Source organism: Symphalangus syndactylus, chromosome Y (genome assembly GCF_028878055.3).
Source record: "Symphalangus syndactylus isolate Jambi chromosome Y, NHGRI_mSymSyn1-v2.1_pri, whole genome shotgun sequence".
In the NCBI taxonomy this organism is placed as follows: Eukaryota; Metazoa; Chordata; class Mammalia; order Primates; family Hylobatidae; genus Symphalangus; species Symphalangus syndactylus.
This window is the reverse complement of record NC_072448.2, coordinates 12,522,163-12,546,982: the sequence shown is the minus strand read 5'-3', so window position 1 is coordinate 12,546,982 and position 24,820 is coordinate 12,522,163. Positions and strand designations below refer to the sequence as shown.

The following is a 24,820-nucleotide window of genomic DNA, read 5'->3' as shown; positions in this document are numbered from 1 at the left end:
CACACTGTCATTTTAAAAATAAGTATAACACAGCTACTCTGGAGGCTGAGGCAGGAGAATAGCCTGAGACCAGGAGGCAGAGCTTGCAGTGAGCTGAGATCGTGCCACTGCACTCCAGTCTGGCCAACAGAGAGAGACTCTATCTCAAAAAACTAAGTATAATTTGGGCTTGCTCACAATTGTTTTAAAATAAGGAGTATGCAAGCATCAGAACCAAGAAATATGAGATTAATTTGTTAGATAAAAAAGGTTTATATGTGCATTCTTCTGGCTTTCAAAAACTAGAGTCATGTACCTGTTAAAAAACTAAGGTTGAATGCATGAAAATCAATCTCAATAATTGAAAATAAATGATAAGATACCTTTTGTCAATATTTTTCTTTTGCATGTCATCTGGCTCTTCAAGCCCCAAATGAAAAAATGCATATGAATTTATCCCTTGGGATTTCAAGGGCATGAATTAGCTTTACATGTTTCATTATTATTCGAAAAGTTAGCTATTGGGGAATCTCATACCCTACACCTGATGTGTCTTGCATGTTCAGTTGCCGTTGGAAGAAAATAAGAAGGAGCAATATTGATCTACATTCAGCTGCCACTGAGAATGTCATTACTCTGCAAAAATTAACCCAAGACCTTTGTTCTAGGAAGACATGGCCACAATGATCAGAACCAGAGAAAATATATTAGTGTGGACAAATCTGAATCAGTCAAACAGAATGCAACAATAAAAGCGAGAATCAAAGATCTTGGTATGGGCCATCCCTATCCAAGCCAGGCCCATGAATGAACGGGTCTTGGTTATAAATGGAATTCTCCTATCCTTAAGATCACATCCCTCCAATGGAAAAGGCATCTGCTGACTAGCTACAGAAGATGCCTCCTGGTATGTGAGTTATACAATGCCTCTTTTCTCCAGCTTTCTTGAATTCTGAAAAAGAACCTCATTAAAATTAACTCCCACTGGAAATTGTGTTGACTATAGGGTGTCTCTTTTCTGCAACCCATATAATATTGGCCTTTGGTTTCCTAGAGAAAAGCCTGGAGATTAATGGGATAGACTCTCCTGTATAGTCTTTATTGAGACTCCAGTATTACCTCCAACTGTCTGTAGGATTTGGGATATGTTACTCAGTTTATTTAATTTTCAGTTACTCACAAAAGAGAAAAGCAGTCCCTGGTGATCAGCAGCTGACTTGGTAATGTCACCTAAACCCTGGCAATCCTGGGTGTTGGCCTGTCCCCTGCAGCTAGGCTGTGCCATTGTTCTATTGAACATAAATAATTGTACTACTACTAATAATAATGGAACAGTGACAGAAGGAAAAACCACTGTGTGATCATGATAGAACAAGACAAAATGAAGACCACATTGTAATCATGTCTGGACACTTACACAAAAAAGTGGTTAATCCAAACACTCAAACATGACCAAGTGTCCACCTGTCCTTGGTATCATCAGTGACTGTTGTTTCTTTGTCAACCATTGCTTTAACCTATGCTTCATTTTTCCTTCTCTTACCTAAGATTAATATAACCAGTCATAGAATTGCCAACACTTCCTGATAGTATCAATTCCAAATTCAAGCGTAGTTTTCCAGAACCCTCTCTAAATCATTTAAAACAGGCCCCAATTTTCTAACACTTTCCTACCCTTGTGCTGAGACATCCCCTATGTACATATTCTTTCTTGTTGTAAAGAGTCAACAAAAGTGAGAAGAACATCTGGGGTCATGAATTCAAGACCAGCCTGGACAACATAATGAGATCACACCTGTAAAAAAAAATAAATAAAAATTAGCCAAATATGGTGGCAGGCAACTGTAGTCCCAGCTATTCAAAAGGCTGAGGTGGGAGGATTGTTTGAGCCCAGGAGTTGGAGGCTGTAATGAGTTATGATCACACAACTGCACACCAGAGTGGGCAACACAGCAAGATCCTATCTATCTCTAATGAATAATAATAATAATAATAGAAATACATAAAACAGTCAATAAACCCAACTTTATTCAAGTAGAGGGGGCCTCTGGTGGTATTTGTTCAAAGAAAATCAAGATGATATTATGATCTCCCAGGATTTTTGTAAGAGGGAGATGGGATAACAAATGTCATTTCTGACAACATGGTTGGTTGTTTCAAAGTAAGCAACAAGCATGGTATTATATCAATATATGGATAAATGTATTAGCAAAGTTAGCAACCCTGAGTGAAACCAACATTGTGTTAGGGTCAATGAAAAATTTCTCTGGCTCTATAAAGTAAAAGGGTTTTTCATAGACTATTGCAAACTCCCCAACTGTTAAACAATTTGCTGAGTATCTCACTCAGTTTTTTCTGACAATCAAAGTTTTTCTCAAGTGTTGACATTTAATTGAATAAAAATGTGACCCCCTCTGTAGCCATAGGGATATGATTTAACATTACTGAAAATACTATATTATCAGGAACACTAAGCAACACCGGACAGCTCTTGCATTTTCCGGGATTCTCTTCTGTAGAGAGGCAAAATGCTCCACTAATTAGAAAAGTGAGGCAGAAACCCTAACATTAAATAATTTTTTACTTAAGAAGTCATGGCCAATATCAACCACTGAGGCAATAAGTCTTAATGGCAGGTACCTCTGCAGAAAAACCAATGGGATTCCAATGATATCCCAAAAGACCACTGCCAGGTTATCAATAAGAAAGACTGTAACCTTTGCTTTACTGTTTGACAAATGGAAAAAAAATAGAATCTTCTCTTTTTATTGCTTTTGTGAATTGAGTTGGACATTGCATGTAAATATCTTGAACAGGACTGGAGAACAGAGTGAAAGCCATTATTGTTATTTTTGTAATCACTCATAGTATTAGTATAATTATAAAATATCTTAGTTTTTTAATTTTCCTAGTTAGTTTGAACCGTACTCCATAATACTAAAGAAAAAAGAAAATATAAAAATCTTTTACCCTAAAGTTTCATAAATAATTTTACCATACACCAAGCAAGCAAAAGCCATCACAAAAAGGCCAATTAGTCTATCAGCTATACAATACATATTATATTATTAGCAAGTAGCAATATGAAATATAATTAAAATATTTAAGCCTAAAAAAACCCTAGTTACCACAGCAAGAATGGTGCTATAGTTATGGATGTGTAGAGGTTTTTAGTTCTTTAACCTTTTAGCAATGTATTTATGCATTTTTATTTTTATTGTTTTTTATAGACAGGATCTTTCTGTCTTTTAACCTTATAGCAATTCACTGGACTATTTCCCTTTAAAAAGTTATTAATAGAAATATATTCTTTTGGAAATGCTATTTTTTGCCATTTATTTACTTATTTATTATCAATATAATACATTTGAACATATTTTAGAGGCAAATGTGATATGTTCACCCATGTAAACAATGTGTAATGATCCAATCAGAGTAACTGGGATATTCATCATCTCAAATATTTATTTTTTCTTTCGGTTAGGAATATTCCAATTCTTCTCTTCCAGCTATTTTGAAATAGGCATTTCCCTACTGCATTATCAATCCTATAATTTATTCCTTCTATCTAACTGCATTTTGTACCCCTAAACCATTGTCTTTTCTAAGTAAATTAGTATGTCTTATATAGTATATCATATTAATAAGAGGATAGCTTTGTTTTGTGTGTTTTAATTTCATTCTCCTCTATGTAACCAAACATCTCTAAGACATCATCTGCCTTTGGCTAATGGAACAGTATAAAAATTTGTTTTATATTGTTTCTTCCTGACGATATCTTATTCTCTTTAGGTCAGGTGGACTTCTCAATTCTAATACCAAAGATCAAGTCCACTTTGGAAAATGGTTGGGTAGTTACTAACCAAAGATATCCATGACCCTTCACAGACATCCTGCAAATTTATGTGACTCATCTCACATGTGAATTCTGTCTCAAAACCTACCATTTGGCAACTGGAACACATGGGGCATTTATTAGATGGTGAGTTCTGACTCAGATAATATTTACAGACACGTACAAGGCTGTTTGATCTTCAGAAATCTCCTGCCACAGCTTGCTATGATTTTATCTAGAAGACGATTTCCCAAAGAATCCCCTTATTTCTGAGTAAGAAAATATTGTAGACCATGCTTTTTCTCCCCAGAAAGATTTCTGTGTGCCATAGATATTAGTATTAGTCCATTCTCATGTTGCTAATGAAGACATACCCCAGACTGGGTAATTTATAGAGAAAAGACATTTAATTAACCCACAGTTCCACAGGGTTGGAGAGGCCTCAGGAAACTTACAATTATGGCAGAAGGGGAAGCAAAAATGTCCTTCTTCACATGGCAGCAGCAAATGGGAAAAACAGCAGAGCAAATGGGACAAAAGCCCCTTTTGAAAACATCAGATGTCAAGAAAACTCACTATGATGAGAAGAGGATAAGGGTATCTGCCCCCAAGATCCAATTACCTCCCACTGGGTCCCTCCCACAACCTGAGGAGATTAGGGAAACTATAATTCAAGATGAGATTTGGATGCGGACACAACCAAACCATAACTTTCAGTCCCTAGCCCCTACCAAATCTCATGTCCTCATACTTCAAAGCACAAATCGTACCATTCCAACAGTCCCCCAAAGTCTTAACTCATTCAGCATTAACTCAAAAGTCCAAGTCCAAAGTCTCACCTGTGGCAAGACAAGTGATTTCTGCCTATGAGCCTGTAAAATCAGAAGCAAGTTAGTTACTTCCAAACACAATGGGGGTAGAGGCATTGGGTAAAAAACACCTGTTCCAAGTGTGAGAAATTCACAAAAATGAAGGGGCTACAGGCCCCACGCAAGTCTAAAATTCTGTGGGGCAGCCAAATTATAAAGCTCTAAAATAATCTTTGACTCCATGTCTCACATCCAAGTTACAGTAATGCAAAAGTTGGGCTCCCATGGCTTTAGGAAGCTCCACACCTGTGGCTTTTCTGAGTACACTCTTCAACACCACCTGCTTTCAGCAGCTGGCGTTGACCATCTGTGGCTTTTCCAGGTGCTTGGTGCAAACTGTCGGTGGATCTACTATTCTGGTGTCTGGAGTATGCCCCTCTTTTCACAGCTCCACTAGGCAGTGTCCCACTGGAGACTCTGTATGGGGGTTCCAACCCCAAATTCCCCTTCCACCAGATACTCTAAATCATCTCTCTCAAGTTCAAAGTTCCACAGATTTCTAGGGCAGGGGCAAAATGCTGCCAGTCTCTTTGCTAAAACATCACAAGAGTCACTTTTATTCCATTTCCCAACATGCTCCTCCTCTCCATCAGAGACCACCTTAGCTTGGACTTCATGGTCCATATCACTATTAGCATTTTGGTCAAAGCCATTTAACAAGTGTCTAGAAAGTTCCAAACTTTCCTATATCTTCCTTTCTGTGCCTTCCAAACTGTTACAACCTCTGCCGGTTTAACCCAGTTCCAAAGTCATTTCCACATTTTCAGGTATCTTTACAGCAGCACCCCACTCTCAGAACAAATTTACCGTATTAGTCCATTCTCACACTGCTAATAAAGACATACTTGAGACTGGGTAATTGATGAAGTAAAAAGGTTTAACTGACTCACAGTTTAGCATGGCTGGGGAGTCCTCAGGGAACTTGAAATCATGGTAGAAGGGGAAGCAAACGTATCCTTTTTCAAATGGTGGTAGCAACAAAAAGTGCTGAGCAAAATGGGGAAAAGCCCCTTATATAACTATCAGATCTCATGAGAACTCACTATTATGAGAACAGCATGAAGGTAACTACACACAAGACTCAATTACCTCCCATTGTGTCTGTCCCATGACATGAGGGGATTATGGGAACTGCAATTCAAGATGAGATTTGGGTGGGGACACAGCCAAACCGCATTACCATGCCATGTAGTATAATGCTCAGGCATGCTTAGACATACAAAAGTGTCTATGTAAACAATATAACCAAGTCAAATGGAGTAAAAATAAAACAGAGTTTATGTTTAGTGTGGAATCAGTGGAAATACATGAGATTCAGTCAATATGCTTACTAAGAAATGACACAATTTAAATTACTTCTTGTGAAACTTAGAGGCACATTCTTTACAGCAAAAATACTGACTTTCACTATAGTGAAAATCACTATCATACACAGTTGCTGGGAGAAAATTTTTCACCTGCAAAATGAAGTGTGCTTATGAAAGTATACATATTAATTTTAGACAGAGCTCTTCAGAAGATAAAGCAGCTACTCGTTTTTTGCAAACAAGAATTCTGTGAAAAACTTGGAGAAAAACCCAAGAGAATGTACATTGGTTTTATATTCTTATAGTTGAAACTTTTAAACATCGTTGTTGTTGTGTTTTAATCTCATTTAAGAACAAGTGGAAATTTGACAACATGAACACTCACTGCTAATGGGTGTAGAATACACATAATTGGTTACCTAAGAAACTTGGAAATAATTACTAGGGACTCTGTTTATTTCTCACGTTAGCGAAGAAGCTCCCTAAAGTCAGGAAACATGTGTAATGACTTGCCTGTTGACATCTGAGCTCCAAAGACATTCCTTAAATGAACAAAAGGAGATTTAAAATAATTAAACATTTTCAAACTTCCATAAAAATGTGACTCTTGCATTCCTAAAATAAATATAAAACTGAATGGGATGGAGGCAGGGAAATTATGGGCAGAAGAGAGTGGATACCTGGAGAGGGCTCCACCCTCAAGCCAAAAAGCATGCAACCATGGCCCAAAGTGAGAACTAACATTCCTGTCTTCTTATTTGAATGTTGCCTTTTCCAAAACCACTCATGGCCCTCTCTGCCCCTCATTGAGTACTCAAAAAAACTCTAGGCATAAACAGCAGAGAGGAATGCCAGCTGGACATTAGAGACAATGGTTGGACATCAGAGAGAAGTGGCTTGACTTCAGAAGTACATCTTGATGATGCATCTTTGGAGAGGATTTTGACCCTGAATGACTGGACTTCTAGGGAAGGTTACCTTTCTGCTCTATCCCAGCTTCCCTTCCCCCTGAGAGCTACTTTCACTGGCAATAAAATCCCCCGCATTTACCATTTTCAATTTGTTTTTGTGACCTCATTGTTCCTGGATGCTAGACAAGAACTTGGGTGCCATGAGTGTGGGTGCAAAAGGCTGTCACACCCACCCACCACTGAGCTGTTAACATGCTGTCTGCAGATGGCAAAGATAAATGGACACTGTAACACTTCCTCTGGGGCTTCTAGGGTAGCAAATACCCTCTATGAGATGCTGCTGTGGGGATGATATGGAGTTCCTTCTTGCTGACACCCAAAATTGCTCATCTTAGCTGCTGCACCCTCTCACCTGTGCTTCTCCTCGTGTGAGGGGTGGAGCAGTGAGTGAATGAAGATTGCCCCTGCCTGCCCTGAAGTGGCCAGCAAGTTCCAGCACCTGTGCACTCCAGTTCCCACCCATGAATGCATCAGGGAAGTGCCATGTTTCACTAAGAAACTTGTAAAGAACTAGAAGGGTCTCTTGTTTATTTTCCATGTTGGGATGGAGTCTCCCTAAAATCAAGAAACATGTGTAACAGATTGCATCTGAGCTCAAAAAAATTTATTAAATAAGTGAAAGGAGATTTAAAATAATTAAACATTTTTGAGCTCCCACACAAATGTGCCTCTTGTATACCTAAAACAAATAGAAAATCACATTTATTAATTATGAATTTCACATTTCTTTGTGATCCCATATTCTCTCATTTTATAACTACATTTAAAATATAAAGACAAGGGAAAAATGAAAATAAAACTTGTCCTCATACACTAGATATTTCTCAAATGGGCACTCTCTTTTGACGATAGCAAGAGTATCTTTTCTCATAAATGAACAGCAATATGTTAAGCACATCATCTATTCACAAAAATACTACAAGTTATATACAGAAAATGAAAATGTACCATTTCATTTGATAGGAATTGTGAGGCAGGAAATGAGAAGAGTAGAAAATGAACAAAGGCATGCTTTCCTTTTTCTATCACTAAACATTAAGTGATGCCAATTGGTTATTTTCCTCCTGGCACTGCATGAGTAGAGTTTTAGAAACCAGAATTTGCTGGGTCAAATAAGGTTCTTGGCTTATGCACTCCTAACCCTGTTTCTCTCATTACGTGGAGCTTCAAGATCATTCACACAAAAAGCATGCTTTTGAATATTTGGTAACATTTTCTCCTGCTGGTAATTTGCTCTGCAGATTGTAATGTTTCATGTTCTTGAGGAATGATGCAATATTTTTCTTTAGGCATAAATGTAGCCCACTGAGAAGAGGGTCAAGATGCAGGATCAAGATGCATTGATCTACGATCAGGATCTACATGAGATATTATCCCATGTGCCTATCAATATTGCAACCCAGCAAGAAAATGACACTTGGTTAGATGTTGCTTGAACTGCACTAGTTTACTTATCCTGATATCACAAGATAACTGCTTTTATCAATTATATTTTACCTTCAGATTATTTGTAAAACATAAAACAAATTAAAACAAAACAAACAACAAAAGTGAGATAACACAGTGATTGAGGATCCTGTTCCAATGCAGATCCTGAGGATTCTCTTACTGGCATGAAGAATGGTTAACAGCTTTGCTGTACTGTGGAAGTAAAATGCATTCCTCAAAAAAATGGACCAATGAATACATAGCTTTGGCCTTTAAGGTCATGTCAACCAATGGTTGAAACCACAAGGGAGGCATGCTGTCTGAGTGCCAACTGTCATCAATATAACAAATACATTTGAGATGGGGATGTGTTCCTGAGTGGCATTTAGCTTCCTCCCAGAGAAGTGAGCCTTGACTGTCTGCATCAGAATCCTCAACACACAGCCCTGGGTGGTCTTCACTACCCAGCTGTTGGGACTCAGAAATCCATACTCCAACATATGGTGCTTTGATGTGTTGAACTGAAGAAGAAGCTTCAAGATCTCTCATCTTCTCTCACTCCCTCTTGTCTTTCAATCCTCTGTGACCCCAAAATGCAGGAGGAAGTTTTTCTCTAATGTTGCTTATCTGCTAAAGTCTGGACCCATAAAAGAAGAAAGCAAAGGTCTCTTCCCTGAGTTTCTATTACCTGAACTCATATCACAGGAAGAAAGACTGAAGTCTGTCAACACACCAGGGCAGACTTTGGGTCAACCATTGGTTGATATGACCTTAAAGGCCAAAGCTATGTATTTATTGGTCTTTTTTTTTTTTTTTTTTGGAGGAAAGCGTTTTACTTCCACATGCAGCATAACTGTTAACATTCATCATTCCAGTAAGAGAATCTCTGGTATCTGCATTGGAACAGGATCCCCAATCACTGCCATATCTCACTTTTGTTGTCTGCGGTTTGGGTAAGTGTGAAGAATACCGTAAAAGTTAGAAAAACTAGACCAAGTTTAAACATCAAACATTTTTATCACCCTAAAAACAACTTTGTCTTCTCAAATTTACTTTATTTCAAACTTGTGCTATTTTACCCACCTCTCTTCAGCACGGGACTTATCTGTGGCTTTCTAACTGAAATTATATAGCACTTAAAAAAATTACCAACTGTATCTTTTCCTTCTCTTTGTTAAAAGTCATAATTTTAAGGAATTATAATAAAATGTGGAAATGAATGACATTTTGAAAAACGTCAATAAACAACATATGTTGGCAAGAATGGTGAGAAAAGGGTACAGTTATACACTGTTGGTGAGAAGGTAAATTAATACAACCTCTATGGAATACAGTATGGAGATTTCCCAAATAACTTAAGATAGAACTACCATTTGGGGCCAGGCGTGGTGGCTCACGCCTGTAATCCCAGCACTTTGGGAGGCCAAGGTGAGCAGATCACAAGGTCAAGAGATCGAGACCATCCTGGCCAACATGGTGAAACCCCGTCCCTACTAAAAACACAAAAATTAGCTGGGCATGGTGGTGCATGTCTGTAATCCCAGCTACTCAGGAGGCTGAGGCTGGAGAATCACTTGAACCTGGGACATGAAGTTTTTAGTGAGCCAATGTCATGCCACTGCACTCCAGCCTGGTGACAGAGTGAGACTCTATCTCAAAAAAACAAACAAGAACTATATATATATATATATATATATATATATATATATATATATATATACACACACACACACACACACATATAATTTGGTTCAGCAATCCCAGTAGTGGGTTTCTGCCCAAAGGAAAAGAAATTGTTCTATTAAAAAGAGACCTGTACTCATATGTTTATCACTGCACTATTCACAATAGTAAAGTCATGAAATCAACCTAAGTGTCCATAACAAATGACTGGATAACTGGATACATAAATGTTTATATATACCATAGTTTATATATCTATGGAATATAACTCAGTAGTCAGTCATAAAAAAGAATGAATTATGTGTTTGCAGGGACATGGATGAAACTGGGTGGAACTCATTATCGTGAGTGAAATAACTCAGAAAGTTCAATACTGCATGTTCTCACTTGTAAGTGGAAGCTAATCAGCAGGTACACATTAACATACAGAATGGAATAATAGACACTGGAGGCTACAAAATACGAGGATGTGGAAGGGGCATGAATGATGAAATAATACCTACTGAATACAGGTTCCACTATTCAGGTGATGGGTGCAGTATAAGCCCAGAGATCACGACTATGAATATACTCATGTAACAAAACTGAATTTCTAACATTCATAAATTCATAAACATTTTTTTAGATGAAGTCTCATTCTGACACCTAGGTCAGAGTGTAGTAGCGTGATCTTGGCTCACTGCAACCTTTGTCTTCTGGCTTCAAGTGATTCTCCTGTCTTAGCCTCCCAAGTATCTGGGACTACAGGTGTGCGCCACCATGCTTGGCTAATTTTTGTAATTTTAGTAGACATGGGATTTCACCATAATAGCCAGGCTGGTCTCAAACTCTGGACATCTTGATCCACCTGCCTAGGGCTTCCAAAGTGCTGGATTACAGGCATGAGCCACCGTGCCCAGCACATAAACTTTTTTTTAAATGAAAAATAAAAGGTAAATAAAAGCATGTTTTCTTAAAACACATTATTATTTTGTTCTTAAAATAATTTTATTTCTTAAAACATGTATTTTGTCAGCAAGTATATACATTTGCTAACAAAACCGTGGATGCAAATACAAAATATAGCATGTAGCTGTGAGCCCAGGGCCCTGCAAGTGGCATGCTTACAACACTTAAGTTCTCACCACATGCGTAATGAAATGGATAGAAACTGGATATGTATAAAATTTTCTCCTTTCTACTATTTCTTAAAGTAAAGTGTTTCCCTGGTCAAAGTCTAACTCAAGTTTGCTGTGAGATCAAATGGACACCTTGGGGTTGTGAATAGTCAAATTAAATCCTAAGCTAAAGTGCCTCTGAAAGTAACAGATAAGGAAGAAGGGATCCCTGAGAAGTATAGTTTAGTCTTCCCCTTTAAGGATGCTGTGAGGTACATTGACATGTTTTAATTGATTGTTGTTTAGTTTGTTTATATGCTTTTTTAAGGACTTTGATGGAAACTAATTTCTTTCCTACACTTTTAAAGAGATCATCCTAGTGAAGTACATGACAACTTCAGACTGTATTTTTCCTCTATTTAAGATGAAATTCACATAACATAGTGTGAACCATTTTAAAGTGTGCTGTTCTGTTCGACGAAATTCAGTAATTCACATTTTTGTGAATCTATCTCTAGAACTCTTTCTTCTTCACAAATGGAAACTCTGTAACCATGACATGCTGATTCCCTATGGTTCTCATCCCTGAACCAACAACCACTAGTCTACTTTATTTCTGTGTGAATTAAACCCAAATGTCCATCAAATGAAAAACAGATATATAACAGAATGTGGTCTATCATACAATGGAACAGTATCCAGCCACAAACCAGTATGCAGTACTGACAGATATATGCTACAATGTGGATGAATCTTGAAAACTTTGTAAACATTTTGCTAGGAGAAATAAATGAGATATAGAGAGTATGATTTCACTTCCAAGAAATATAAGAGTATGTGACTACATACAGATGTGTTTTTTTAAAAGTTACATGAGTTTCTACCACTCAAAAATTACCATGTCCATTCCAATATTGCTAGATATGAGATACTGAACATGACGTAACATGGTAATGATTACAATGAGTCAATTAAATCGCAGATATCATAATGGTTTCTTTTTTGTGATACAATATCAATAACATGAAATTTTATCATTTTAGCTATTTTTTTGGTGTATAATTGAGTGGCCTTACGAACAGTCACATTATTGTCCAACTATCCCCACCATCCACTTCTAAATGATTTTATACCTTTCAAAAATGAAACTCTATCCATTAGAAAATAATTTTCCATTTTGTCTTCTAGCCTCACACAACCACCTTTCAACTTTTTGTCTCTATGAATTTGACAACTCTAGGTGGAACCCCATATTGGTAAAATAATATAGCATTTGTCCTTTTGTGAATAGCTTGAAGCTTATTTCTCTTAGAATGATGTCCTCAAGGTTTATTTATATTGTAGCATGTATCAGAATTTCCTTCCTTTTTACAGATGAATAACATTCCATTTCAGTAGTGTATGTGTTTGTATTTGTGCACACACACATACATATATACATATACATCACTTTTTTATCCATTCTTCCATCACTGGGCCGTTTGCTATTTCAAAAGTTCACCTGTTAGCTATTGAGAAAACATGGCTAAGAATTTGAGTGTACAAGTATCTCCTGGAATACCTGCTTTCAATTCTTTTGAGTATATACCCAGAGGTATAATTGTTGGATCACATATGGTAGTTCTATGTTTACTTTTTTGAGGAACAGCCTAAGAGCTTCCCACAAGGATTGTACAATTTTACATGCCAACCAGCTATGTGAAAGAGTTCCAGTTTCTCCACATCTCCATCACAACTTCTTATTTTATGTTTACTTTATTAACAGCCATCCTAATGGATATGATGTCAATGATCCAAGAACGCAATTTATTTTGCATTACTGAGAATGTCAACAATTAAGACTTTCAATGTACTGGTTCAAGCTCCAAACATTCAACAATGAACCAAACAACAAAAATTCATGCCCTTAAAGAGCAGACCTTCTGGTGTGTGGGTACTGACTGGAAACAGAGCAACTGATTTGCACTATGATTGTGGCCAAGATGGATTGAGTCATAGATTTGACTGGAAATTGCATCCACTTCTGCCACTGTCAAGTTTTGTGACCCTGATCACAAGCCTTCGTTTTTCATTTGTCAAATGAGATTGGTTGTATAGGCCCATGGGAACATGTATGAAGACATAAACCACTTTCACACACCAGCGGCTCCTACTTCAGCCAGATCCAAGAGAATCTGCTCTCTGTTCACAGAATGAACACAACTAAATAATAACTCTCAATTTGGCATTTTTCTTCTGTTTTGTCTCTCTTACATTTTCTCTTTAGGTTCTATGGTACTTTGAACTTGAGGCTCAGTTTCAAATGCATTCCATGTCCAGTTATACCAATGCAATAACGAATCACAAAGTGAAGCATGTGGGATATATTGCTAACCATGTATAAGAGCTTGGAATGTCATGTTCTGATTAAAAGCAGTCAATTAGGGCTAATTTCTGGTGGGAGTGCAGGTAAATATTATCTTGCCTGCAACTTGCAGGTGAGTGACTACACAAATCACATTTATCTAGCAACCTACAGTACCATTGTCTTGACTGCTGAGATCAGGAAATATCTCTCTGCTGCTTAGTGTTGTTGTCAGGAATTCAGGGGTGGGATTGAGGGTGCTTCCTAATTGTAGACCCCTCTATTTAGACCTCCTGAATCTCTTCCATGAACCTGATACTTAAAATGGTATCCCCTAGCTCAATCAGCCTCTAAGACACTAACATAGAACCTTCCCTCTGTTATAATTGATGAATGGGTCAGTAAGTTAGTGATGCTACTACCTTCTGCATTAAGTATTTGAATTATACTTTTTGGACAATATGAATATCTCAAATTTCTTTTCCTTTCTTTGTTGTTTTTTTTTTTTTTGAAACACAGTCTTGATCTGTTGCCCAGGGTGGAGTAAGGTGGTGAATCTGTCACTGCAAACTCCACCTCCCAGGCTCCACTGATTCCTGCACCTCAGCCTCCCAGGTAGCTGGGATTATAGGTGTGTGACACCATGCCCAGCTAATTTTTGTATTCTCAGTAGAGATGGAGTTTTGTCATATTGTCTAGGCTGGTCTCAAACTCCTGGCCTCAAGTGGTCCTCCTGCCTTAGCCTCCCAATGTACTAAGATAACAGATATGAGCCACTGCATCCAGCCTCAAATATCTTTTTCTACATCAATTTAGGGATTACCCATTTTGAATAGCAATAATGTCTGTTTCCCAAAGAACAAAAGGAAAGTTTCCAAATTTGAACTTCAAATGGATAAGCTCTGAAAAAATTATAAAAGGCAAGCACTGTTAACTTCTTATCATTGGTATCTTCAAAAGTTAGTATAAACAAAAATTCCACTGTAAATTAAAGAAATAGTAAATGGGAATCAGGAATAATATCCTATTTGTACTCTTCCATGTATATCTTAAAGTGTTTAATAATCTATTAATCTATACTTGCACCAGAGCTATTATTCCCGAACATAAAGTATCTCAAAGTTAAGAAACTTTCTGAAATAGGATAATAAAAACAGAAATAAATTTTGGTACTATAAAAACCTTCTGTTAACATTACCCATAAAACCCTTTATACTTAAGCTGGCCAACCTGTGGCAAATGAGAGCATTCAGGCTGGCAAAAAGTAAAGCAAGTTTATCTGCATTCAAAAGATGAATCTCTACCAATATCTAACATCTCAAATTCAGAAATACATATATCTTTGCCTCTACAGTAGGAATCACTGGCATAATCCTAGGAAATTTTTAAAAGTCTGAAGAACTTCTCTATAATGGCCATTTTTCTTTCCACCAACCTAACAGTCTGCTGGAGATGCATATGATGGTATCATTTGGAAGAAAAGTATCTCTCCTGCTGATCAGTGAACTAAGATTTTATGGGGTTTAGGTACCATTTTTATACACCTAGGTCCTGTAATCTATGGCCTAAAGTTGGATCTTACCAGAATATAGGTCCTAACACCAGTAGAGGTCAGGCTGGCATCTGTGAGTCAGACACCATTAATACCACCTTCTTTAACACACCTAACTTGTTTGCATGTTACATAATCATTATTCACCTGTCTTTAAAACCAGGAAAGGATGTTACATAATCTCTTCCTGGTACTGTGGGGTGGAGAAAGAGTAAAAATAAAAAATAACACCATCTCACAAATCTTGGGTTCTGGCAAATCAGATATGTTTTAAAGAGAAGGCTATGACATAGTTGATTTTAAGAAAAAAATTAGGCATTACAAGGACATTCGTTTCATTAAAAGTCCACGAGTCACGTTAAAATGGTAGATATATTTGAATAAGTCCCTTCTATAAAACCTGCATTAATCTTTGATATTAATTTTTAGGAACCTCCATTTTCAGATGGCATATGCCCAAATTGCAATTCCAAGGTAGAACATTAATAAGCATTTGTAATCAGAATTAGTAATAGAGGGAAAAGGTGGAAATAATACAGCAAGGTAAAGGTTTTGTATTATATTTATAGCCCTGTAATTTAAGAAGGAAATGTGAAATATAGCTCTGTGTATTGCTGAAGCACAAGCACAAGTTTTGTTACAAATGGGGAAAAACACTTTTGCTCCTTGTCAAACTGATGGAGAAGTTTTAAAGGCTCAGGGAATAAACTTGTAGATACTGCATGACTATATTATTTGAATGCAAAGAGAAGAATTCCAGACTGTCCTCAGATCATCTTACCAGAGTGTGGCCTAGTAAGTAGAAAGCAAGGTGGAATCCTGAACACAGTGGTTGTGCACACATATGGAATGAAAGCATCTGAAAGTACCTATATTGACACATACATATTGAAATAATCATGGATTGGGTGGAGTGGGTTGACCAATATTCTCCAAAAATACATTTCTACCTGGAAACTATGAATGTGATCCTATTTGAAGATAGGATCTTTGCAGATGTAATTAGTTAAAGATCTTCAGATACAATTATCCTGAATTTAGGATAAACCCTAAATCCAGTGACTGGTATCCTTACAACGAAAGGAGGCCTGGCAAGGTCATCAACACCTGTAATCCTAGTACTTTGGGAGGCCAACAGGGGTGGATTACCTGAGGTCAGGAATTTGAGACCAGCCTGGCCACCATGGTGAAACTCCATGACTACTAAAAAAATATAAAAGTTAGCTGGGCATGGTGGTGGGTGCCTGTAATCCCAGATACTCAGGAGGCTGAGGCCGGAGAATTGCTTGAACCTGGGTGGCAGAGGTTGCAGTGAGCCAAGATCATGCCACTGACTCCAGCCTGGGTGACAGAGATTCTGTCCCCCCACCACCCCCACAAAAAATGGAAAAGAAAAGAAAGGAAAAGAAAAGGAGATGACACATACAATACAGGAAAGACAGTGTTGTGAAGATAGCAACAAACACCAGGGACACCAGAAGCTGAAAAGGCAAGAAAGAATCTTGTTCTGGAGCTACCCAGGGAAAGACAGTCCTGCCAACACCTTTATTTTGAACATCTGGTTTCCCAAATTATGAGAAAGTAAATTCTTCTTGTTTAAAGATAACATTTGTCATGATTTGTTATGAAAAAAAACTAATGCACCAAGATTATGGGATCATTTAGAAAACATGCCAGCCAGTTGCAAAATTCAGCACACCTCTTAGAAAACCATGGTTTATGGTCTCTTCATAATGAGTGATTTTAAATGCCCATGGAAGATCTAAAGAAAAAAAATTATACTGTAGAGCTCTAATGTTTTGCTTTTATAACTCTGACAGTCTGTTAAAAATATAAAGGTATGCAGATTTTCTTAAACTGTAGGTTTTAATTCAAGATCAAATGCATGCAACAAATATAAAATAACTCCATTCAAGCTAACCTACATATAGTAAATTGAATAATTTGTTAAAATTTTATTTTCTATATCATTTTAATGGATTTTTACCCAGAAAACAAATGTTTTTACAGGTCTAGGAATATTATTCACAAACTAACCAAGAGCAGGAAAGGTCATCTAAGAAGGTATTGAAATTTTACCCTGAAGTTGTAACTTAATTTTCCAACTCACAGTTAGAAGACAATGAATGAAACATCTAAACAAGGAGGAGCTAAACTTGAGTTTCCATGTACTTGGCCTTCAATTGTACATGCAAAAAAAAGTCAGCAAATGGAACCTAAACAGCAGAACTTCCAAAGCCTCAACATAATCAATTAGGGAACTGGATAAAATCTTTTCCCCCACACAATATACTAATTCATATAGTAACACGATCAGACCAGAAAGCTAAGATCTATGGCCATTACTAATTATCATATCACAAAATATGTGCTCATTATACACACTTCTGTAGATAAATACACATTCATTTAATTCCAAAGAAGAAACATGCTTTAAATAAAATTTCATTTTATCTTGATGAACTTGAAGTGGCCATTTTTTTAAGAAAGGATTCAACTTCCACAAGAAAAAAATTATTGGATCAGAAGTGAAAGGAAAAAAATCATAATAAAACAATAAAATGGTCATGCTGCATGAAGATAATAAAAGGAAAAAACGTATCTGATCACATAAAGTAAATGCCGTAAAGCGGAATTAATCAGGATTCAAATCCATGAGTCCTGTCAAAATAAGAAGTGGAACTTTCATGTTTCCTCTTGCTCAGTCGTTCACATGATGAAATCACTTACCTAGTATTCCCAGACGGTAGTTAATGGTGATAACGATGACGTTCCCATAGCTGGCCAAAATGCTGCCATCAATCATGTTACCGGTGCCCTCCATGTAAGATCCCCCATGGATATAGACCATAACTGGCTTCTTACTGTTCTGTTCATGAATATCTGGAAAAAAAGCCAAGTAAGGAAACACAGTAAAGAATCTTACTGTCTCATTCACTATACTAAATTAAGAACAAAGGAGATTCACTGATTTCCTTATTTTGACTTGAAGTAAGCAAGTTAATTTTTATGGAAGATATGACACTTGATAAGAGCTTCTAAGGAACATGACTAATGCTATTACATTTTCTGTTTCTGGAAATGCTATTTTGAGAAGCATCTGGATGTTTGGGATACTCTACTCATTTAAGCTTCTGTATATATCTAAAGCACTAAAAGAAAAGTTTTTAGGTAAAGTACATATTTCCTAAAGTTTGCTGAAACCATAAAATTTGATTTAAATTGAAGAAGCACCTGACAAAATATATTTAATCATCTAGTTAAATGTAAAATCAGCTTCAAAATTATACTTAATTTTAACTTAGCTGCATCTTAATTCACAAGTAACTATAGAGATTCATCTTCAATTTAACAATAAAAACTTAAAAATAGTGAAACTATCGATGATAGATAAGGGAGAGATAATGACAAGAAAGCAAAAGCTATAGATAAAAATTATTAACAGAACAGAAATGGGGAAAAAAAGAAAAGATGTTCCAGTGATTATAGTATTATTATCACCCTAACATATGTAAGTGACAAAAATTAAAGAGATGTAATAAAAAATGGTAAAAGAATCCAAATTATTTAAACGCTTTATATTTTCACAGGGACTATAAACTCCCATGGTGACCGGTGACCAATGATTATTCTTCATAATTTACTTTATTATTTAAATTAAGAATGATATAAAAATAGTGATTTGTAATGATAGAAAGTTAGAGACTATCTGCGGAGTCTGCTCTCTGAAAACTTGAGATTAAAACAACATATTTATAACATTAATCTGCCATTAGGGCTGCATTTAATCTTCAGAAAACTGACTTCCCCTATAAACATTTCTAGATACAGATATGTGTGTGTATGTGTGTGTGTCTTTGTTGCTAAAAGAAAAATCCAAGTATCCATGCATATTTATTTTCACTTTTTTCTTTAAAAAGATTTTTTCCCCTCATAATTCGCAGGGACACTTTTGAAATATGAGAAAGGAATTCTGAGGATATGAATTACCATCGTTTGGATGGTGGCTCCAATTTGAATGAATTATGATCACAATTTTACTGGGTGCATACACAAGACATGACATACCCGTTGGTCACAGTAAAGCACACAAAAGAGTGTCAAGTTACCCTAGTATTTATTTGCAGATATTTAATCCACGGTAGAAAAGTGTCTTTTATTTTCTCATATAAAATTCAAATATAAAGTAAAAATCTTTGATTAATCACTTATTCATCATACTCTATGGGAACATGTCTTCTGCTATATGAATAAGAAATGGCTTTTCTCATGATCCACTTCTTCTTTCTGGTTCCTAATTTCCTATTTTTGGCCTCATTTCCTTTACCACTACAAGCGGTTGGCTAGTAAATTGTGGTAAAAAGAATAAGTTGAGATTTTGAGGGGCTGCTTTAAAGTGCTCCTTTTGAAAATATGTGAAATTAACATCTCTTACCTTTCATAAAACATAGAACAAGATTCTCTTGAACTTGTGGAAGTAATAACCAGTTGTTATATTAAAGCAAAGTCAAAAACTCACAGCTTATCAATATTAAGAGAAAATTAGATGGCGTTTTCATGGTGATAAACATTCACCGGGAATAATGTGAAAACAGATCATAATTATCAAAAGGAAATATGTTAGAGGAGACCAAACAGGACACAAATTAGAGCAGTATAAGGTATGAGAGAACAAAAGTTTATTTCATTTTTATGTATTTGCTCAATACTGATAAAATGTCAGGCATTTGGAAGCGTTTATCAAAGAAGGGGTACCTGAACTTCTACCACCATCAGAATTGAGACCTCTTAGAGAGGCAATGACAACCCTGTGAGCTCAGTAATAATCAAAATGTTAGGGGAAGACCAGGCATGAAAAGAGTGTTGGCAATACTTCTTTTCTTGGAGAACAGTTGATTTATGAAGATAAGCAAGGAGGGGAGCAACTACAAGAATTGGTCAAAAGATGCTTTCAAGGAAATGGGGCTTGACCAGCAAGGATAATGCAACACTCACTTTTGGGCTTGGCATTTCAGACAGAGGCCCAAAGGTCCAGCCAGGGCCTTATTGTTTAGGAAAAATAAATAGAATTCCCTACATTTTGCTACCCAGATGGGAAAAAATGTGCAGTTAACTAATTGTATAGAGCCTTATCAATGAGGAAGGGCTTGCTTGAGTACTTTCTTGTTGCTTCTCCTCTTTTAAAACAACAAAAACAAAAACAAATTTCTTCTACACAAAGGGGAGAAAAACACACTGTGTATGTTTTCTGCATGACTGTTCAGACCTTCCATCTTTATGAAAAATATTTCCACTAGTGCTAGATAATCTATTGAGCAATTTTGTCACCTTAAAAAAGAAACTTTACAGCAATAAAACATTTTAAGGAGAAACATGTTTTCAAACAACCGTGATGTGAAAACGAAGATGCACATAGCTAGCTTTTTGTCCTTTTTCGGTTCTGAGCTACTTCTTATTATTTTTCTATAAATGTTGTAAAAGGCAGTACTGAAAGCATCAGGGCTCGTTAACAACAGCATCTTGTTAAAATGCTTTTTGATGTACTTCACTGTGAGCAGATTATTGGATGCCTATGTTGGAATCAATATGTTTGCAAAGAATACCAAACCAAACAAACAAAATTGAAATTTCAGTCTCATGAAAAAATTATTCTAAGATGCTGCAGAGTTTTACAGTTTGCAAAACTAATTAGGAAGACTGAAGCTCCAAAGTAGTATATTAACTTACAAAATAACATTCGGAAGGGAGAAAAGAGACTATACATGCATACTTTAAAATTCTATTTTTTCTTCTTGTGACCAAGCCAAAAAAATAAAAATAAAAATGGTGGCCTTCTCTGTAAACAGTATTTCATTACTATTTTCACGTATAGAAACAATGTTTATACTTCACACAGTAATTTGTTTCCAGTATATGGTAACTGGGGTTAAAAATGACAGTGGTTTCTATACAAGAAGAAAATAAAGAAGCACACAAAAGTGTACTAGAGTTAAATAAGTGGAGGAAAAACAGGTTGAAATAAAAAAAAAAAGAGAAACCTGCGTTTCTCTTTATGTTGGTTCCTGGGGTGATATTCAAAAGGAAAATAAAGGGATGAAAGAGAATTCAGAAACAACATGTTTGCAAGAAATCCAGAAAAGAGAAAGATGCTACCTAGTAAAAAAAAAAAAAAATGAATGTAACACAAAAACTTGAAATTGGTTACATTTGGATTTCAAAAAAATGAGATAGGGAAATGCAAAATGCATATAAACATAAAGATTTCAAGAAGAACAAATTCAAAATGTTACTATGTTACTTGTAAAAAAATATTAGTTATACTGTGGATATGCAGTTGGGGGTTAAAATGATGCTATTGCAAAAAATGCTAATGTGAGTTTTAAAAAAAGAGAAAATAAAAGTATTAAAGGTATTCCCCACGTTCTTAAAGGAAATGCATATGGCATATTTGACAGTACTTTGATTTGAACATATTATAATTTAAATATATTTTTGAAATATTACTGATACACTATGGTTAGAAATTTTCATAAGGCAAGCAAAAACACATACAGCAAACATGGGAGTACTTTAATCAAAATATCAGAAAATTGATATTAATTGCATGCATTAGAAACTTAAAATTGCACAATCTCTAAAAGTTAGAATGTCCCTAAATCACTAAGATTTACCTCTACTCCATGTTTAAAGAACAACTACCCATTATTCAGTATTGTTTTATTCTATTAATATCTACTACTTGCAATAAGTATTTAAGTCAGGACAAAATATTATAGACTATGTCCTCTGTGTTTAAAATAGTTATTAAATATTACTTGAAAGTTATTGAGTGTGAATTTGTTATACAAAATAAAAATTGAAATCACCTACCTGATCACCTCAATAATATCTGCATTGGAAATTTAATATAGGCAAAATGCAGGAAGAGGCTTAAGGATAGCAAAAATTAGGCTATGTTCTTTGTGTACAGAGCACCATTTTGCTTTTTATAGCTTCTGGGTTTAAAAGGTGTGAACATTTAATTTTGCTTGAATTACTTAAAAAATTGGTTCAATTGTTTCCTTTTCATAGTCAGATATAGCCCTTGTGTGCATATCCCACTATCAATCACTTTAACTGTGTCAATCAATTAAAACAGTCTTTGCCTTCCTATAGGGTTCTAGGATAAGTGGATTAAGGCAGAGGGGAAATACTGTCATGTCTATTACTTGTGAGTGAAAAACATTTTCCCATTCTACATAACTCAGAAGAGGTTAAACATATTTTGAAACCAAGACTTGATATTGCTGTTTCCATACATCAAACAAAACTTTAATAACTTTCATTTCATGGGGCTTAATACTCCTTGAAATCAGACCTGGGTCGGTGCGTGGGAGTGACAGCCTTGCTGATCCATTGTTGGTCTTTATAAGATATGTCTTTTTCTAGGCATTTCATATAAATGAACTCATATAATATGTAGTCTTTTGTGTCTGGCTTCTTTAACTTTACATAATATTTTCAATGTCCATCCATATTGTACCATGCATCAATACATTTTTAAGGCTAAATTATTTTCCATCCTATGGGTATACCACATCTTTTAAATCCATTTATTTTTACTGACATTTGGTCTATTTCTACTTGTTGATTATTATTAATAATGCTGCTATGAAAAATTATTTTTGTACCTGTGTACCATTTTTTGCATGGATATATATTTTCATCTCGTTGCATATATATCTAGGGCTGAAATTGCTGTTTCACAAGACAAATTTATGTTTAATGATTTTCTTTGAAGAAATTGACCAATAACTTTCCAAATTAGATGTAATAGTTGGCATTCTCACCAATGGTCATATAAAGGGTCTCTATTTTTTCTATTACGTTGCCAACACTTGCCAATATCTTTTTTTTTTTTTGGTTAAAAGAAAAAGCACCCTTTCATCCATTTTGATGTTACCTACTACAGAACAGTTTTTTTTAATTTTATTATTATTATAGTTCAAGTTTTAGGGTACATGTGCACAACGTGCAGGTTTGTTACATATGCATACATGTGCCATGTTGGTGTGCTGCACCCATTAAATCTTCATTTAACATTAGGTATATCTCCTAATGCTATCCCTACTCCCTACCCCCACCCACAACAGTCCTCCATGTGTGATGTTCCCTTTCCTGTGTCCAGTGTTCTCATTGTTCAATTCCCACCTATGAGTGAGAACATGCAGTGTTTGGTTTGTTGTCCCTGTGATAGTTTGCTGAGAATGATGGCTTCCAGTTTCACCCATGTCCCTACAAAGGACATGAACTCATCATTTTTTATGGCTCCATAGTATTCCATGGTGTATATGTGCCACGTTTTCTTAATCCAATCTATCATTGTTGGACATTTAGGTTGGTTCCAAGTCTTTGCTCTTATGAATAGTGGCGCTATAAATATATGTGAGCATGTGTCTTTACAGTAGCATGATTTATAATCCTTTCTGGATATACCCAGTAATGGGATGGCTGGGCCAAATGGTATTTCTAGCTCTAGATCCCTCAGGAATTGCCACACTGACTTCTACAATGGTTGAACTAGTTTACAGTCCCACCAACAGTGTAAAAGTGTTCCTGTTTCTCCACATCCTCTCCAGCACCTGTGGTTTCCTGACTTTTTAACGATCACCATTCTAACTGGTGTGAGATGGTATCTCTTTGTGGCTTTGATTTGCATTTCTCTGATGGCCAGTGATGATGAACATTTTTTCATGTGTTGTTTGGCTGTATAAATGTCTTCTTTTGAGAAGTATCTGTTCATATCCTTCGCCCACTTTTTGATGGGGTTGTTTGTTTTTTTCTTGTAAATTTATTTGAGTTCATTGTAGATTCTGGATATTAGCCCTTTGAAAGATGAGTAGGTTGCAAAAATTTTCTCCCATTCTGTAGGTTGTGTGTTCACTGTGATAGTAGTTTCTTTGCTGTGCATAAGCTCTTTAGTTTAATTAGATCCTATTTGTCAATTTTGGCTTTCATTGCCATTGCTTTTGGTGTTTTAGACATGAAGTCCTTGCCCATGCCTGTGTCCTGAATGGTATTGCCTAGGTTTTCTTGTAGGATTTTAATGGTTTTAGGTCTAACATGTAAGTCTTTAATCCATCTTGAATTAATTTTTGTATAAGGTGTAAGGAAGGGATCCAGTTTCAGCTTTCTACATATGGCCAGCCAGTTTTCCCAGCACCATTTATTAAATAGGGAACCCTTTCCCCATTGCTTGTTTTTATCAGGTTTGTCAAAGATCAGATAGTTGTAGATATGCGGCATCATTTCTGAGGGCTCTGTTCTGTTCCATCGATTTGCGTCTCTGTTGTGGTACCAGTACCATGCTGTTTTGGTTACTGTAGCCTTGTAGTATAGTTTGAAGTCAGGTAGCGTGATGCCTCCAGCTTTGTTCTTTTGGCTTAGGATTGACTTGGCGATGCGGGCTCTTTTTTGGTTCCATATGAACTTTAAAGTAGTTTTTTCCAGTTCTGGGAAGAAAGTCATTGGTGGCTTGATGGGGATGGCCTTGATGCTATAAATTACCTTGGGCAGTATGGCCATTTTCATGATATTGATTCTTCCAACCCATGAGCATGGAATGTTCTTCCATTTGTTTGTATCCTCTTTTATTTCATTGAGCAGTGGTTTGTAGTTCTCCTTGAAGAGGTCCTTCACATCCCTTGTAAGTTGGATTCCTAGGTATTTTATTCTCTGAAGCAATTTTGAATGGGAGTTCACTCATGATGTGGCTC

General features: G+C 36.1%; 1 protein-coding gene across 4 annotated transcripts in view; it reads right to left on the bottom strand.

Annotated features, from left to right (window-relative positions):
• Positions 1 to 24,820, bottom strand: part of LOC129476698 (neuroligin-4, X-linked-like) — a 336,078-nt gene that overhangs the window by 104,050 nt on the left and 207,208 nt on the right. For all 4 annotated transcript variants that reach the window (XM_063635436.1, XM_055269581.2, XM_055269583.2 and 1 more), the window contains one exon: positions 17,796 to 17,948. In XM_063635436.1, the coding sequence (XP_063491506.1) occupies positions 17,796 to 17,948 (153 nt within the window). The remainder of the gene's footprint in view (positions 1 to 17,795; positions 17,949 to 24,820) is intronic.